We start from the raw sequence: 18,355 nt of genomic DNA on the forward strand, positions 1-18,355 counted from the left end.
AGTTATACTTGGTTAAGGTTAAAGACAGACCACAGTAATTCTTAAAAGAAATAAAGATTCACATTTGTGAGTTCACCAAAGTTGAACTCACAGCTAGATATCACAGCACAAATCTACTTCAGCTCAACACTGCCGTTATAAATGCTGGTGACCAATCAGTAATGATTAAGGTTGACTGGAAGTGAGCAATTTGCACAAAAACCACACTGGCAAACTAGCAAGCAGCTCATTCATTAGCAAGCAAATACGTAACTAACACTCTTCATTAAGAAGTTAAGGGAAAATGTGCCAAGTAGCATTTGTCCCAGTATTGCAGTTTTCACCATTGCAAATTTTCTTCTTTCTCATTTCTTCCTACAGAGTTTCCAAACAAATGGCGCTCTCATTTGAATAAAGTAAAAAGTAATTCATTTTGAAACCCTCCTTTTTTCATGTTACGTCATCCCTGCGGCACCCTATTCATCTCCCATACAAGATGAACAAGGCTGTCAGGCTCCGCTCTTCTGTGGCAGTATAACCCTCATTCCTTGGTTACGGATAAGTCAGTTATATACACACTATAGGGTCAAAATTTCACACATCCAAACAACCAATGCTATTGATACACTAGTGAGTAGAGTCTTGCCTTACAGACTATAGACACTGTGAACACACCATAGAACCATAAATTAATGCTGACAACTGGTTTATTTGTTTGGGTAGAATGAACATTAACACCAATAAGAGCACATCACAACCAAGACCAGTTCAGCTCACACTCTTGGATTTGTCAGTATATTGATACCATTGCTAAAGATGGTTTAAGAGCACTTAACCATAACTGGGTACAATTGATTTATTAATGTTTCCACTGCAATGCTTTCCATTCTTCTAATATAATAGACTAATCATGCAGTGTAACAGTATAATCAAGAGTGCATTCTGTTTAAGTTGGCTGTATTTAAGGATCTGATGCTGCTGGCAGCATTTAAGACTAGATGAAGGCAGCACAAGGAGTGTGTGCGGTGGTGTAAGTGTGCATATGTGTGCCTGAGAGACGGCATGTGTGCTCTGTGAGAGGTAAAATAATGACAGGCGAGAATGGATGGCTGGTGACGCGGTGACGAGGAAAAGCGCCACATTTTTTGGGCCCCAGGCTGGGCAGCTGTGAGAAACTTCTTCTCTCTTATCCCCTTCCTCCCCTGCCCCCCCTTCTGCAGCACTGTTCAAACAGAGGACAAAGACGCCCTGAGTGATTTTCCTTTTCCGATCCCATACATGGCTGCTGGCACTTTCCTCTTCTGTATCTCCAGCTTGCAGCGAGAAGAGTGACAGAGTGAGTCACGGTGGTTTTAACGAGTGGATCTTTTGATTAATTTTAATGGCACTTCCGAACAAAATCCTCTTCCAGTAGGAGAAGATGTTCCTCCCTATTATTACATGTTATCATGTTTTACTTCCACGCATGAGTTGAGATTATGTTTGATACTGTAAAAGATTAAAATGGTAACTGCATCTGCACACTTTTGCACCTTTTACTGTGTGAGTCATGTCGTCTGGAAAACCATGTTTAGACTAAATGGTACTGATAGAGTCAAAAGGCTTCCTGAGATTAATTTGCTGCATGATGATGAAGATGCTGCATTTTTCAAAGTTGGTGGGTTTGAGTGTGCGTGTTAATGTCTGTGAATCTTTTTTTTGTTTTGTTTTGTTTTAGCAGCGTACTTGACTGTGAAACCTGCAGTCAGCGGTAAATTCATGGACATATGGCAGATTTATGTATATGTGCCTTAGCTTGATGAAAACACACAATCTTATGGAAATGAAGGACACACACATGCACAAACACATAGCATCTTTTATACATCACTAACACCCGCTGCCGCATCCCGGGACACCAGTTCAGACAAGAGCGAGAGCCAATTAAAGTTGTTTAATCTAGAAAAATGAATGCATTTCTCCATATGCGTGTGTGTGTACTGGTTGGAGAGAAAGATGGCAGCTTGCGCGTTGCCGTCACACTTTCAGGTCATGCCAGTTGGCTTCCCCAATGTGTGACAGCGGTGAGATCCAGACAGAGCAGGAACAAGAAAGCAAAAGAGCAGAAGGGGAGAACATGGCAGCCGAGGACTACCACTTCTACATCAAACGAATGTTGTCACAACAGAGCAACAGAGCCGCCCCTGTTAACTGTGACACCATTCAGCTGCTCGTCACACTGAGCAAGGCGAGGCGGAAACCTACTGTAAGTCAAGCAAGTGCGCTGTTTATTAAATAAGAGAGCGGGAGAGAAGGGAGAGAGCGGTGATGCAGCGGCGGCAGCAAAGCGAGCATACTGTAGTGGTGTCAAATCTTCATAAGTAGCATGGAAAGGCAGTATTTTCTCATCCCTCCATGAAATTGAATGTTGGGGAGGGAAATGAAGCGAGCTTTCCAATAACAGTAAAGGCAATCTTTGAGGCTTGCACTTGAGAAATATGATACTGGGAGGTTGCCACTGGTGTTTGAGTAGCGCTGAAAGAAACAACAAAAGTGATTATTTAGTGGTATTATTTTATGGTTGATACAGCACATTTTTGTAATGTGCAGCTGAATGAAAGGGAAGGCTGAGGTAAGCTAAAAAGGTAATGGCAGATGGAATCGTTCTGTAACAACAAAGTGAATGATTTTTTTTCAAAGGTATTGCCTTACCCATGAAAAAATTGCCATCTTTCTCCAAAGGGAACACTTCTTCATTTTGTTAATGAAATAATTAACTCGTTAATAAAAATATCAAAGTTGGCAAAAGAAGCACAGTTAAAGTTTCTGCATGATCTTAAAAGCCTGTAATCAAATCATTAAGTGTTATAAATGTTGCAGTCTGTGATAAAACAGATTTTTATCCATATGTTGGCATTTTAGCTAAGAGGATCAGATGGATCGGCAGAAGTTCTGTAGTCATACTCAAATTTAAAGACACAGCTAAGTGATCAGCAGCCAGACTCTCAGCTGCAAGGACTGTTGTCTGTGACAGAAGGAAAACGGGAGGGGAAAAGGAGTAGGAGTGTCAGGACAACAGACCAAAAAGAAAGGCTGTCTCCTAGCGGACGCTGGCGTATGGGCCTGTCAGTCGTCATCGCGTGACACTCTCCCTGCTCGACACAGTGAAACTGAGGCAATGTACCCCATGAAATATTCACCAAAGTTGTCTTTGCTTAAAAAGGATTGCGGAGAGGTGGGAGGGAAAAAAAAAATGCTGCGATGGACAGACGGAGAGTCCCCCAAATGCTCTTGATGTCAGGTTTGCTTAGGCTTCTTTACATGTGGGGTAGGGGATGGGAGGGGTGGGGGTGACAGGGAGACCAGCAGGGGGTCCATTAAATGTTCACACAAATGTACCCCTAACAGCATGTCAGTCTCCACAGCAAGAAACCTCAATCCCCAAAAATACTCCACTAATTCTGCTGCACTCTCTAAATACCCACAGCTTGCTTTTGCTCATGCTGACACATTTGGTTCTTGCATTTCCAAGAAATTTGAAGTTTAAAAAAAATGCCTTCATTTACATTATTGACACTTGATTCAACTGTAGCATACTATCGTAACACAGTGGTTAGCGCTGTTAATGTGGGTAAATTACAGACCGATAAATCACAGCTTTTAACCAGGACACACACTTATATTTGAAACCAAACTAATATATATTTACTGCCATTTTAGCCGCTGATATCTATTTGCAAGTCTACACTAACTTTGAACACTGAGGCCAAGTGTGAAAGTCTACTATCTATTGTGCTGATAGGAAAGTGGAAGCAAAAATGCATCTGTTTTTTTCAAAGAATGGTAAAAATCAAGGTAGAAGAAATTTGATATATGGGGTTGGGGTGGGTAACACAAATCCCCATCTGTTCAAATGTTTTTTTACTTTAACCCAGGCCAGCAGTGATCTGCAAAGCCTTTGACAATGAAAGGGAGGGCAGGATAATGTCATATTAAAATTAGCTCCTAATTAGGCTTATGAGAGACGCTGTGATTCATTAGTGATGTTTGCTTCTGAGACAGAGAGCACTGTATGGCCATTGTATTTGTGACGCCCTCCGTTGCCAGGATATATGTTATGTAAGGAACGTAAGCGTGGTGTGGAGTGTGGAATGCAAACCACCATTAGCCGCTGCAGCTACTGTGTAAGGCTTCAAAATAACACAATTAGACCCAGTCCTTTTGTATCTGTGTGAAAAGGTCAAATCTGTCACCAGTTTTAATGTAACACTTTCTATAATACACTCTTCTCCTCATCAGGAGCTTTAATTTAGGCAACTCAAGAAAATGAAAGAACTGTGTTACATTAAAATGAATCGTGCACATGGATCGACCATAACGGACGTGACAGAGATACTTGATACGCAGTGAAGAGCAGGAAACAAAGAGCTATGGAAACTCAAGCTTACAAGTGTCTTGTGACTCCTTGAGAATCAAAGTGCCATACACAAGCTGAAAATAACAGAAGCAAATCTTAAGATCACTTGATAAAACCTGGCATATGGCTGGATTGTGTTGAAGGCCAGTAATAGTATGACATATTTGACTGTTGACTGAAAAATGGTCCATTAGGACTACATGTTAACCAGCATTCACAGAAGTTCAATCACATCAGCTGCCGTGTGGTCAGCATAGAGAGGTGTGACTGCAGGAAAGCCCAACCTTGTACTCGACGGGCAACACTGGCAACCCTTCTCTGGAAAGAAACTAAAGTTTGTCCAAAAAGTCACCAGATTTGTCGTGAGATACTTTTATGACAAAAAAAAAAAAAAAAAAGACCAATCGGGTAAATTTCAACACTCAGCCAGCCGTCCAATGGTGTAACCTCATCACTCAATCACGTGGCATTCGGCTGACCAATGATGTAACTTTTTTTTTTTTTTTTGGGCTTTTGTGTCTTTCTTATAGATCAGTGGAGACTAACAGGAAAGGGGCTAGAGAGAGGGGAATGACATGCAGGAAAGAGTCGGGCCGGTCAGGAGTCGAACCAGCGACTGCCTGCTAAGAGCATCTTGCGATCATGTGGTACGCGCCCCAACCACTCGGCTACCGGGCCACCCTGACCAATGATGTCACTTGACCAGTCAGTCAGTCAGTCAGTGACATTCACGTTTATGGAGCTGGCCCAGCCAAAAATGGTTCACTTATAGACACTTTTCACAAGCTGCTTTGTAGGTATTTTGAATATAATGATGAATAAATCAACCCTACCACACCACAATGCCATAAAGTTAACAGAAATGATAAAACATCAAAAGAAGACAGAAAAATCAAGATGTGCACAACAAACAATAGTAAAAGCAACAACATGCCATATCACACACTGTAGTGCATCAAAGTTTTACAACTCTGAACGCACAGAACAATGACCAGCCCGTTGCCAAACACAGGAATGACTTTTTGTGAGTCACAAATATATAGTCTTACTTAAAGGTGCAATGCTGGTGTGAAGAAAGACATCCTCAAACACACAAGCCTTTTTGCACTTATTTGCTCCATAGAGATGGACACAAAAAATATAATGATAACCAGTAAAGGGCTAAAACTCTTTATCCTTACAGCCCTTGTGTTGAGAGGCAAGAAAATCTTTCGTATGTACAGTTATTTAACTTGTTTTCTGATCTTGGGTTATATTGCCTTTTCTTGTGTTATTAATACTGCGTGGATTCAAACTGTTGTTTGTTTTTGTTGCTGTTTTTTTTTACCCCAGGAAGACTAGCCACTTCTTTGTGGATGTTAATGGGGATCCAAATAAAGAATAAATTAACATACATTAAAACCAGCTTTACCATTAATCCTCATTTCACACATTTTTGGAAGCATTTTTGACATCCATCACATTTCTATTATACAGAGCAGAAACTACAAATATACTTATCACTTTTTTGGTGTGAATTTCAGGTTAGTCCTGGCCTGAAGAACAACCGAAAGAAGGCTAATTTGATTTTAAATAATTTGTATTTCCTCATCAAAACTGGCCTTTTACATTTTATTAACACTTAAGGTCCTTATTTGACATTCAAGCACTGAGCAGTTTAGTTTATTTTGTTAAATGAAACAGAGGGTTAAATAATTTTTATAGTTTCAAGATAGGGTATAAACGTGTTGTTTTGCTTTGGTTTTCTTAGACTTCCACAGCTAGGTCAGAAAAATGTTTATGAGCATCTACCTGTATAAGAACAGGTTTTACTCCTGCAATAACACTAATATTGGAAATATAAGGCAGTTTTTTGATACTAGTGGGCATCACAATTCAGACCGGTGCTTCTACTGCTAACACTGATAGTGCAAATAAAATCATTCCATTTTAAATCCTATGTATTTCAATGGTGTTTTCATGAAAAGATGGGGAACAGGAGTTTGTCTTATAAAATTCACATTCTATGATGGAGCAACACCAAGATAAGCCAGGCGAATGGTGAAATCTAATCTGAACCCCAATGTTTTTTTGTCTATGGAAATGACTAGCTTCTTATCGGAAGAGTGGGTTATTTGAGCAGATTCTCGCTGTGGCTTAGCGAAGGGACTCAATCACTGCTGCCCAGCGATAGGCCTCACTTTCGTCCTCTCCCTCTCTCATCTTTTTATCTGGAGGAGCGGAAATGAAAGGATGGTATCTCACACTTTCTACGTCCTCGGTTCAGGAGATGGAGAGAGGCACAGACATTTTCTTTTAGGCCTTAGCTGTCAAATGAAAACGTGGTTTGTAAACCTGTGCTCAGAAAGAAATATGCCGGCAGTTTAGGCACTCTAAATTCGCACTGACTCAAGTAAGGTATTATGCGGTCATTTGTGTTGTGGTTGTCATGAACAGATACAACCATGAGAAAAATCTAATCACACTTTAGTAACTAGAGGAACACCACTGCATCAAATCAACAGCAGCTGTATCTACAGCTTCGGAGTAATCAAGCTTTTGCACATTTCGGTTAAAGGGATACAATTTTTCTTCATTTTGTGCTTATCGTCTTGGTTTTTCTTGCCCCTACATTGTTCCCAGAGGATACTGCAGAGTGGAGATACCAATGCTTTACTTTCCTTCTTCCTACATCTATATCATAAACACAGCCAGTGGTTTTAGGTATGGATTACAGCAAAATGACAGACAGGGATGGGTACAGGAGAATTTGTGTCTACTATAAGAGGATGAAGGAAGGGATCAGTGATAAATGTAAGGGCTTGGTCGCTCATCATTTATGTAGTCAATTAATTTGACTATAATTTAATAGAATCACCACAATAATTGGATTCACTCACAGAGGCAAAGTAATTTTGCATGGTGGTGCTACTTTGGTGAACTTTGGCATGAAAATTCATACAGTTACTACAGAAGGAAACTATTGTGGTAGCCATGTCAAGCTGGAACTATATTTTTGCAACAATACATGAAAACACCTCACCCTTCACTAATCTACACAGACAGGGCCATTGGTTGCAGAGAAGCCAACACATACATTTCACAAACCCTGCTGATGTGTCATCTGGCTCAGCATCTCAAACAGGTCAAATGGTAAAGAAGGCGGTTTTGAAACAGACAGAAAAACTAGACTAAGAGCATGCAGCTGTGCTAGCAGCTCTCTAAAACTCAAACAGTGGTGCTTTGAACTAAATGGCATAAGGCTCCATGTTCAGCAAAACTTACTTTAATATGTCCAATGTCAACTTTGGCGCTAGCTATAAAATGCTACGGGATCACCAGATCAATTAGATTTCATCATCTGGGGACCATGGATACCAAATGTATTCATTCAAATTCATCCAAAAGTTGTTGAGATATTTCAGACTGGACCAAAGTGGTGGACCAATACCTACCGACCTACTAGCATGGCCAAAAATACAAAATACATTCACATTAGTACAATTATAAAAGAAACAGCAACAAATGATACCTGTGCCCGTTCCTGGAGAGGCACGTTACACCACTCATAAGAATCACAAATAGTCGCTACTGTATGTCAACAAGGTTCCAGCATTGAGAAAACATTTCACGCAGACGAGTCAATGAATTTTGCTGTGCCAACTTCTAGTGTAACTGGGATATAAACCAAAGAAGGAGGGAATGGAGCTGAATGGGAAAAAGCAAAGACAGAGAGAAGTAGCTGGTGGAAATGAAGAATGAGGGAGCTCACCTTGACATTGTCTCCTTTGGTCAGGATGTCCCAGAGTGTGTGCTGAAACTTGGTGAGATCCATCTGATGGTCTCCACCCAACAAAGCCTGGGAAAAAGAAGTTAGAGTCATCTTAAAATAGTTTTTAGTCAAAGTACAATAAACATTGTAAATGAGCAGCTGAAAACTATTTGTTTCGTTGTCAAATGGCATATGAGCACATTCAATCTGCAAATGCAGTCTAAAACCTCCCTATCTCTGCAGGCACTCAACACATAATGCTCTTTCGTCTCTTGTAAATTCCTATTACATGACCTGTACCATAAGTGTACAAAAAAAGGTATACATTCTGACACATATCTCAGGATGCACACAAGCCCACAATCTCACATCTATTGCAGAGTGCCTGCTCTCCCCATAGGTATTGGCTTATAAAACGTGCATTACATAACTGATAATAAACTGCACATCACCCATCTCCCATTCAGCTCACCTCCCAATAATCGCTGCTGCCATATCTGCTTATCTATTCAAGTCACTCTCTCATTAAATCAGCTTTTACAGCCAAACGGAAGAAGTTTACTGCTTATAGAAGTCAAATACCATTCATCATGGAGAGGGATGTAGTTATACAGATATACTGCATGTTTTAATTCACTAGGGAACAAACACATCATTCCTCCTATCTGAATAAACATAGGCTCCTGCAGAAAAAAAAGGGGGGTGGAGGCCTGACAACCGCATTAATCTGCTGCCTTTTGCCAGCTGAAATTGAAGTCAGTGAGGCGGTGCGTACCAGTGGATGCCCATCAGTCACAAGACCTTGTGCAAGGCCGGAAAAAGCCGAATGTGATGCTGCTGCACATTGGGAGGTAAAGGATGAGGACGGACGGGTGGAAGGTGGTGCAGCTTTCAGTGTTTATTCATCTGAAACAGTGTCCCCTGGAAGCCATTTTGGCAGCGATGTATCACAGCAGGCACTGACCTTTAGATACTATGCACAATTAAGCTAAGCTAATAAACACAACTGTGGACCTGGACATTGGGACTGGAAGGCAGGTGCTGTGAATCACCTTGGACGTGAGTTCTTTTGTGCTTAGGTAGTCTTTTCAAAGCCAAATTGAAATGTGTTTGTTTGAAACACATACAAAATATGCCGTGTGGAAATGAGCTGAGTGGGAGTTTTGTTTGAGGCTGAAGTTCAGTGTTTGTAATCCAACATACAGTTTTCACCTTATTCACTGGAGAAATGCCTTTTGCGCAGTACCTTGAACTTGACCTTTGTTTAAGGAGTCAGCAAAAGTACTGTCAGATAGATGGTGTGGTAGAGCTGAAACATTTGAAGAATCCATTAGCTGATCAAACATTTTCTGGATCCAGTTTCCATGTTTTTATCTATTTTAGATTTCAAGTTAAGTTTTGGACCGTTGGTTGCACACAATAAGGCATTTAAAGATGTTAACTTGAGCTTTCAGAGCTGGTGATGGGTATTTTTTATAATCTTTTGAGATTTTATGTGCTAATTGATTAATCAATCATGAAAAGACTCCTTAGTTGCAGCCATGTATTGTAGTTTGTTAGATTCTGTTTGGTTTTGTACCTGCCACATATTCAAGCAATAGACTCATGATTGCAGCTCCACATATTTCTACTATCTGCTTTAAAACCATGGAAACAAATCATCATCTTGTTTTGCCAACAATTTAAATGTTGGAGGACAACAAGGGAACTACATTTTCCACTACCTATGTTAATTATGTTTTTTTTTTATTGAAAAAGAAAAAAATAAAAGTAAAGGCTATCCTAAATCAGGCTAGTAAAAAGGGAATGGGCTGTTGTTTGGAGACCAAAAACATAATATCACTAAGTTGATTGTTGCTCATATGGATTTTTCTTTCTTACATCATATGACTGAGTGTAACCTGATAGGATAGAGGTTTGATCAAATGCATTTATGCTTGATTGCTTGAAGTTTGAACTTTTAATCTTGAAATTCTGTGTCTGAATTTCACGGATCCATACCAAGAATTATTTTACTATTCTATTACTACGATTTACTAGATCTGGAAATGACCAACTGAAATTGAACAAGTGGAACAACTTAAGCAACTTAAGGTCCACTTATTCACTTGTTCTGGAGTTTCTGACTGTATCAAGGTCAGAAAATGTTCTCACTTGTCACATGGTCACTCTTCCATTTCTCACAACATTCATAAAGCGTTGCAGGAATGAATCTGAGAATCTGGAAATGGGTCAGCATTTCTGCACTTCATGTGCCCTCGTTTTTGGTTTAATACCAAAAGCAAACAAAAAGTGGCTAAAAGAGACTAAGGTGACCTTCTGGTGTGCCTTAAGAAAAGAGAAGCGATTAAATTTAACTCTTATACATTCTGTTGCTTGTAAGAATCAAACTCTAATGGCCTTTCTTCCACAGAAGCTGTGTTATAGAAATTAAACATGTATTACTTTTATATACTCTGTGTTGCAGAACAGTTCTACCGTACACTGTGTCTGAACTGCAGTTACTGAGAGATCCGACTCCTGTTATGGAAAAATTCACCAACAGTTCTGACAAATAAGCTCTACACTTGATTTAGTCAAACTAACACGAGGGCTGATAAAACAGTATGCAAAGATATTGCCTTACAGAGAGAAGAGAGGAAAGATCAAATAACATGGTTACATACTGTGCTATGTTATTTGATAGATCCAGCTAGTCCCAGAAGCACAGTTCTACAAATATCACTTATATCCACCTGGCAAGAGAATATTGGGTTTCTAGTCGGAGTTATGAAATGTATCACCTTGCAAATATGTGGAAACAGCACAAACAAAAAGATGAGACATCTATTACCATGAACCCACACAACTGAAAATATTACCACTCCTACACAGTATTAAAGCACATACGGTGTGTGTGCATACTGAATGCACACATGCATGAGCAGAAAGTTACATATGTAATAAAGCTGTCAGCTAGTTATGTCAGTTTGCCCCATTTAAGCATCTGTGTCATTCAATATGGGCTTTTATCCTTCGCTCAGTCAAGTACCCGGCGACAAATACAGCAGCACAGCGTGTTGTTCAGAGAGAAAAGTACTCGCTGGTGATCCTCTTTCAGGCCCTTTGACAGACAACCACGGGAACATCGACCAAAATAATAGAAGTCAGAGGGAGATTTCCCAAGATGGCAAGAACACTGGTCGTCTTTGCTGATACTGAATGGTACATACAATCCCCTCGTGTCCAAAGGTCCAATTTGAAGCACAGATGGTTTTCACTGAAATGTTCCCCGGTAATTTCAGCTAAAACCATTGTGGAACAAGAGGGACTCAAATCTCAAGTTTAATTTGATGATCAGAGATTATTCAGGCGAACCTGGAGTGATTGTCCCACACTGCTCTGTGGAATTATCAGGTTCTTCTGGCAGTGATTGTACCACCTTTAGAGAAATAACATTGATAAAGTGAAAGACAAAGGCAAAATGTGCTGCAACTATGAATATTAACATTTTGTCATTACTACAAGAACAGAGAGGTACTTGTTTATTTTCCCTCTATGTTCATGAAAGAAGGCGGCGAATCAGGGGAGAATGATACCAGATTACTGAGGGAAGAGATGGCAGGCTATTTGCTGACATCTTATTAAAATGTAGCTGGTGCAAGGGAGCTTTTTACAAACTAAATGCGTGTTTACAGTAATTGTGACTTAAGCATCAATTGATATATCCCTGAAGCTGATAAGCCACATAATAATCTTACAATGTACCAGGCTGATTAGACCACCTGAAGCAAAGTAATTAACTAAAGCAGAATCAAACTTAATTCTCTAAAGCTTTTGGCCTAACTTCACATGAATCTGCTGAGGCATAATCGTAAAGGGAAATACTCAAGCAGCGGAATTTTCAGCTTTGCCATTTCTTTGTTTAGTCAAACTGATGCTTGTGTCTTAGGTACCGTACGTCACTGGAAGTCACATTCAGTGGTATTAGACTCAGATTCATGCATTTCCAACAGAGTGAATTGTTTACATGTTCGCAAACATTTTAAAACATCTTAACTTCTCTTTTCAGGTAACTTTGGCAAAAAATGCAAGTGCTGAAACGATTACGTTTGCTCTAAATTACCAAACAAAGATGCCACATACTCCATGGTTACAGCTTCTCAAATGTGCTGGCTTTCCCTGTTTTAGGTCCCTGTGAACGGAAATGCATTGAGTTTGGAGGAAAGTCATCGTCAAACATGTCGTCTTCACAGCGTATTAGCAGTGAATCTGTCAGAGCTGCGACAATTGGCAACAATTTAATAATCAAATAATAATGCAAGTGATTGAAATTTCAGCTTCATTAATGTGAATGTTTCCTGGTTTCTGGCTCTTCTGTGACAGTAAAGCAAATATATTTTGTGTTTTGTGTATGTTTTTCACTATCATTTGGACAAAGCATGACATAGGCTGCTTGAAATTGTGTTGGGCACCTTCCACTGTTTACTGAGACAATAATGAAAATAATTATGACTTGCAACCCTAAAGTCTGCAGTGTATCATAAAAAACCATATAAATGTAAGGGTACAGATTAGTATGCTTCATAATTCAAAATGGTGCCTGTGGCTTATGGCATTTATTTACCTCAAACCACCTCATTAGCTTTGCGTTCATTTACAAAGCCCTCCTTTAATGGTGTAAAAATCTGGTGGTGTTGTTGTAACATTCATTAACCATGCTGAAGAACAGTGCCCCTTTTCTTAAGATAAAACCAAGAAGACAGGCAGATGGATCAATATATAGTATCACATCAGTCTATATTTTGCTCAGTATCCGGGCCGAGGGAACATTTCATAAAGGCCATAGGGTCGGCTTATCACGGAGCTAAATGCCAATGTAATTATTAGTGTCTGAAGATAGTGGAAAGGGAAGCACATCCTGCGGCAGTACACCATATTTAATTAATAAATGTCACTCTGTAGAAGGAGAGAGGGGAGTGCGTGAGAAAAGAGAAAGAAGCAGGGAGGGAGGCGGTGAGAGTGACAACAATACTGATCCTGACTTAAGTGCATTGACACACAACCACACCTGGTACATATAGAAATGCACTCTATAGCAAACACAGGAGACACAGATTATACAAGCGTGAGAACATGAGTACAATCAGGTCCTTAGTTTAACCACCTTGTTATAAATAATGCAACAACAGGGACACAGGGATGATTCTGTCTTGCACTACATTACATTTTAGTTCCAAGGAAATAGTGTGATGTTCTTATAGCACAGGGTAAATAAGGGGGTGGAAGCTGGGTCGTCGCTTGAGAATAAAGTATCTGACTTTGACACTTGAGGCCAGAGTTCATTACTATAACATTAATACTAAGTGGTGGTATCTGTAATATGTAACTATGACCACAATCTTTGCCTCACCTGAGCCTTGTCATTTTATTTCTGTGAACCCCATTTGTTAATCACCTTGAGGTTGTCACAACTGGATATTTAAGAATAGAAAATAAAAGACATTTAGCTGATCTGTTGAGCATTTAGCAGATTTGTTTGATTGCAAACATAACATTATGGTTATGTACTACTAACGTGCAACATTTGGGAGAAAATGTAATTAACATAATGGTAACCAGTAAAATCTTCACTATGTTTTTTTTTTGTTTTTTTTTTTACAATATTCACTCATATCAACTAAAGTATGACAGAACTCTTTTATAGTTGCACTGAGGCAAGTGACAGTACTTGGTTACAGTCAGGGGAAGATTGTTTTCTTTGTCTGCAGAAAAAGTCCACAATGACTGGAAGGACAAGAGGCGATGGGTTTTACGAGTTCACTGTATTAACATTTAACCAACTCTACAATCTTTTCCTAACCTTAACCAGTGTGCTTTTGTTGTCTAAGCCTAATCCATGTCTCCGGTGTCAAAGTCCCTCTATTCCCCCCAACAACAGCCTGACCATTAGCGTGTGGTATGTTTGCGTGGTACCTCCCACTGTAGAAGGAAACATTACCAGGGAAAACAATTCAGGCAGCAATTTTGTTTCTCATCGCAACATAATTGGGGAAACAAATTAGTCTTATATAAATGTAATTTATAGGAGACAGGGTTGAAATACTTTTATTGAAGCATAATTCATGGGACAAAAAGGAAAGTTTCCAATTATGGAATGCTGCTCTTCCCTGAGTGCCGCCTTTGATCAGTGATTGACAGCTTCATTACTTGGCTAGTTAGACTTAAAAGAATAGCGAAATAATAACGATGAGCTGTGCGTGGAATATTACAGAAGAAGACGGCCATTTAGCTCGATTTTTCATTAAAGAAAGCGACTAATTCCAGCTGACAACGAAGAAGGGATAATTGTATGCAGCGCTCATTACAGCCTGGCGTCAAAACCAATTGGGTCTGGTAAACAAAAATGCATACAGGACTGTGGACTTTTCTTAAGGATGATTTTTGAGCCATTCTTTACCATTTGCACCATTTACTCATCCTTAGGGTCTGTAAAGCGAACAAAGCCTTCCGAATCTGAATCAAGATAATGAACTCTGTGCTCTGCTAATACCTTTCCCTGTCTAATGACTAGCACTAGCATTACTAATATTGAATTCTACTAGCAAGCTCAATGCAATTAGTTTCAGCTTTACACTGCATGTAGGTATTCCATAATCAGTGCAGTAGATCTACAAGCCCAAACTATAGCCGGTCTCGTCGCTGCAGTGGGCATTCTGCAGATGAACCTGATTTTTTTTTGTGTGTAACAGGGCAAGGCAGATCTAAAAAGACTGAACAGTATGTGAAAAAAAAACTGCATACACAAATGTCTTCTCATAACATTTTGGCCTCTCGAGTCAGCAAAAATGTCTTGTATCTGAACGCCAGTGAAGTCTAACAGTTCGACCCAACTTTACTAAAATAAATGCAGAGACAAGAGAGGTGCACACTCATGCCACTGCTGTTCAGTAGCAGACGTCTGAGTCTCGTCTTACTTTGGTGGAGGTCAAAGGGGTCAGGTGTCCTGTCTCTTTGCTTTTCCTGCTGTCAGGGAGTATGAACACAACAGGCAGCTTGTCACACAGGACGCAAGCTCCCATGATGCCCCCCATGCTTCTTTTTCGCTCCTTGCCCCCCTCAATCACAACCCCCTATCTTGGAGTGCTACTTGAGTCATGACTACACCTGGGACCCTCACGCCTCGGTGCCATTTCTGTCATTGGATCAGCTGCTGACTCCAGCCCTATATCTCCTGTCTTTTGTTCTCTGCCCACGTATTAACTCCCAACTGCCTGGAGAACAGAAAAGCAGTTGAGGCAGCTATGAAAAAAGAAAATAGATCAAGGTCCTGGAAAGCTGAAAAAAAAAAAAAAAGATGTTTCTAAATGTTTCTTATGCAACAATTTCTATCCCTCTCACACATTTCTTCTGAAGGCGACACTCCTCGGCACACAGAAGTGGGTATTCTTGTTTGGAAACAATAGCAGGCGTGCTTCTGAGGCAACTGTTAAGCTATTGCAAAGCAGATGCTTTTTTCTCTCGCCAATCAATTTAACACCTACACCTCCCCTCTCCTCCTTCATGCTGGCTTTGGCTCATCAGTTTTAAATGGCACAAGACATTCTTGCATTGTTCTTTTGACTTACTCAGAGGACAAGAAATGTGTCTGCTGAAGTAACAGCACCATCAAGCCTTAATCACCAATAGGTTGGGTCAGCACAGACAAAAAATATAAAGCACTGCATGACGGCATATTACAAAAAACGACACAAAACACTGGTGCAGTATGGCAAGACTCTCTGGTTTCTTATACTTTTGTAGACGCAATTATATTTCAGAGAGTCTGTAAAAACAGGATGAAGATTTAGAAACAATTTTTTCCCCCCCTTCTGAATCTTGCACTAGACAGAATTGCAAGGGAAAAAGCCATCTGTGTCTGACTCTTATCCCTGGCTTCTCCAGAGCCTGGATGAGCCTGAGCCAGCAAATGTCAGTCGGATAAAGACCAAGCCTGACAGACAGACACAGGAGTTTTGTCATTCCGTGTGTCATCCCTTTGCTAGCAAGCCCAATCTTTGCCGGTCTCAAAAGCCCCGAGATGATGGGGGAAAGAAACATTCTCAGGGTGAACGTCAGGTTGTGTAACTCCTCCAAGTGCCACAATAGCTAAAACGTTGAGGACATGCACTATTGTGGTGCCCCTGCGGCCTTTGAGAGCTTTCATTATTGTCTTATGTGCTGTGCGGCAGGGTCACCATGGAAACACAAAACACATCAAGCGTTTGCCCACAAAGGATATGAGGTTGTTCAACAAGGTGTTCTTCCAGAAGCCAGTGGTCTGTGTGGGGGTCAGAGGATATGTGATGTGGCATGACATTTAAAAAAAAAAAAAAAAACCCTGAACTCTGCAGTTTATCTGCAGACAAATGCAGTTCAAATTGTATTATCTACGAGATGTGTGATGAGCTGGTAACTATCCTGTAGGGCTGGGCAGTAATTCAGTATTACTCTTTATGTACATGTTCGAAGGATTCTGTTTGATGTAATGCATAAGAGTGAAACACAGTTCAATGTATTGAATATCGGTTTGAAGATTTTATATGTGATTTTGTATACATTTGCAATCATAATATTCATCAAATTTGGAAAAAGCCTTTTACTAAAAGGGAAATTCCAATGTTTTGCAGCCTGGGTCTCTCGTTCTCATAAATGTGGGCGATCTGATTATATGTCAAGAATGCCTTTGCAGTTAGCTACAATGGGTCATCCAGAAGACTACATGTACGTTTACTTTTGTGTGGAATCAAGCAAGAGACAAGCATTTCAAATGATTTATGTAAATGTATTTAGCTTGAGCTGCTTGAGTACAAATTCAGCATGAGCTCTACATCCACAATTATGACAAGACTTAAATTAATAAAAATACTATAGCAAAAGCCATTAAATGTATTTTCATTCTGGAATTACTTCTTTATGTATTATTTTCTATTGTTAGCAGCAGAGTCAGCCATCCCTGCACTGAAATGAAATGGTCTTCCATTGTATGAGGGATTCACAGGAAAAAAGTTGTGCAAGTCTTCCAGCGTTAGTGTTTGCAAATTTATATCAATTTTATAGTTTACTATTCAGACTCCTAATGCTGCATCAGAGCTGTATAAAGTCCTCTACACTGGTAAGTTAACAGCTGCTAATGCTAACACTGGCTATGTAGCAATGGCAAAACTTAGAAATAGCTCCTTTAATGTTGCAATACTGACTTTAACTATATCACCAACCCCAACTATAATGTAAAAATAAATGTACAGAAAATCAGCAGGTCATATAATTTCCGTCATGATCTGACTCCTGGACCGTTTATTATTTCCTCCCCTACAATGCCTTTGTGTTGGACTCTTATTTCCTGTTTTATTTTGAAATAACTTACCTTGTGTCTGACTTACTTCCTATCTTTGTCTAATTTCCTGCTTCTGTGAATGTCTGCCCCCGTTTCACCTATGTTCAGTTACTCTTGCCTCTCTTGTGTATCTAAGTCTGTGTCTTTCCCTCAGTCTCTCTCAGTTCATCTGCTGCATTTCCCCGGTGTCTCCTCATGCCTCCGTTTCCCTTATTACTCCTCATGTTTTGGCCTTAGTTTATGGACTTTGGATTCCCTGCCACTGACTGGATTTTTGGAAGACTTCTGTGTTTTTCTTTGTTAATAAATTTCTGATCTGCACCTACTGGTTTTGTGGTCTGCATTTGGGTTCTCCATCCTATTTCCCTACAATCTTGACACTTTCTGACATAAGAATAATCCCTCTAAAATGTTCCTGAAATATTACGGGGATATTCAGAGACAGCTTCCACTGCTATAACATGCTTTCTGTTCCTCTGATACAGTACAAGATCACTGATCAATGGATTCACTTGGGAAGCACTTGCATAGATCGTCCCATTGTGTAGCGTGTACCATGTTCTCAGGAGCTGCAGTTACAGCGGTGCAACATCAATAGTATTTGTCAAGTGGTTAAAGCTGATAAGAATACAAATGATTGCCCTAAGCTTGCTTTAAGGCTTTTTTGTCAGTACAGCTTGTAAGACAGAATTTTCAGCGATGGAGTCAAAGCGATACAAACACAGCTGTGTGAGTCAACTTTATCAAGTCTGACAATGGGTTGTTTTTTTTTTTTTTTATACACAGCACATCTTTTTTTGTTTCCTTTATTTTTCATATTTATAAATTATTTTTATTGTCAAACTCTCTATAAATAAAAAGTAAGTAAAGAAAA

General features: G+C 39.8%; 1 protein-coding gene across 1 annotated transcript in view; it reads right to left on the reverse strand.

Annotated features, from left to right (window-relative positions):
* The window catches only part of LOC139606757 (glucosidase 2 subunit beta-like), a 124,249-nt gene that overhangs the window by 77,896 nt on the left and 27,998 nt on the right, over positions 1–18,355 (reverse strand). The window contains exon 9 of the mRNA XM_071459079.1: positions 8,127–8,213. Coding sequence (XP_071315180.1) covers positions 8,127–8,213 — 87 coding nt within the window. The remainder of the gene's footprint in view (positions 1–8,126; positions 8,214–18,355) is intronic.

The sequence above is a fragment of the Trachinotus anak genome, unplaced genomic scaffold (assembly GCF_046630095.1).
Source record: "Trachinotus anak isolate AG129_WGS33_773 ecotype Australia unplaced genomic scaffold, CSIRO_AGI_Tana_v1 ptg000023l, whole genome shotgun sequence".
In the NCBI taxonomy this organism is placed as follows: domain Eukaryota; kingdom Metazoa; phylum Chordata; class Actinopteri; order Carangiformes; family Carangidae; genus Trachinotus; species Trachinotus anak.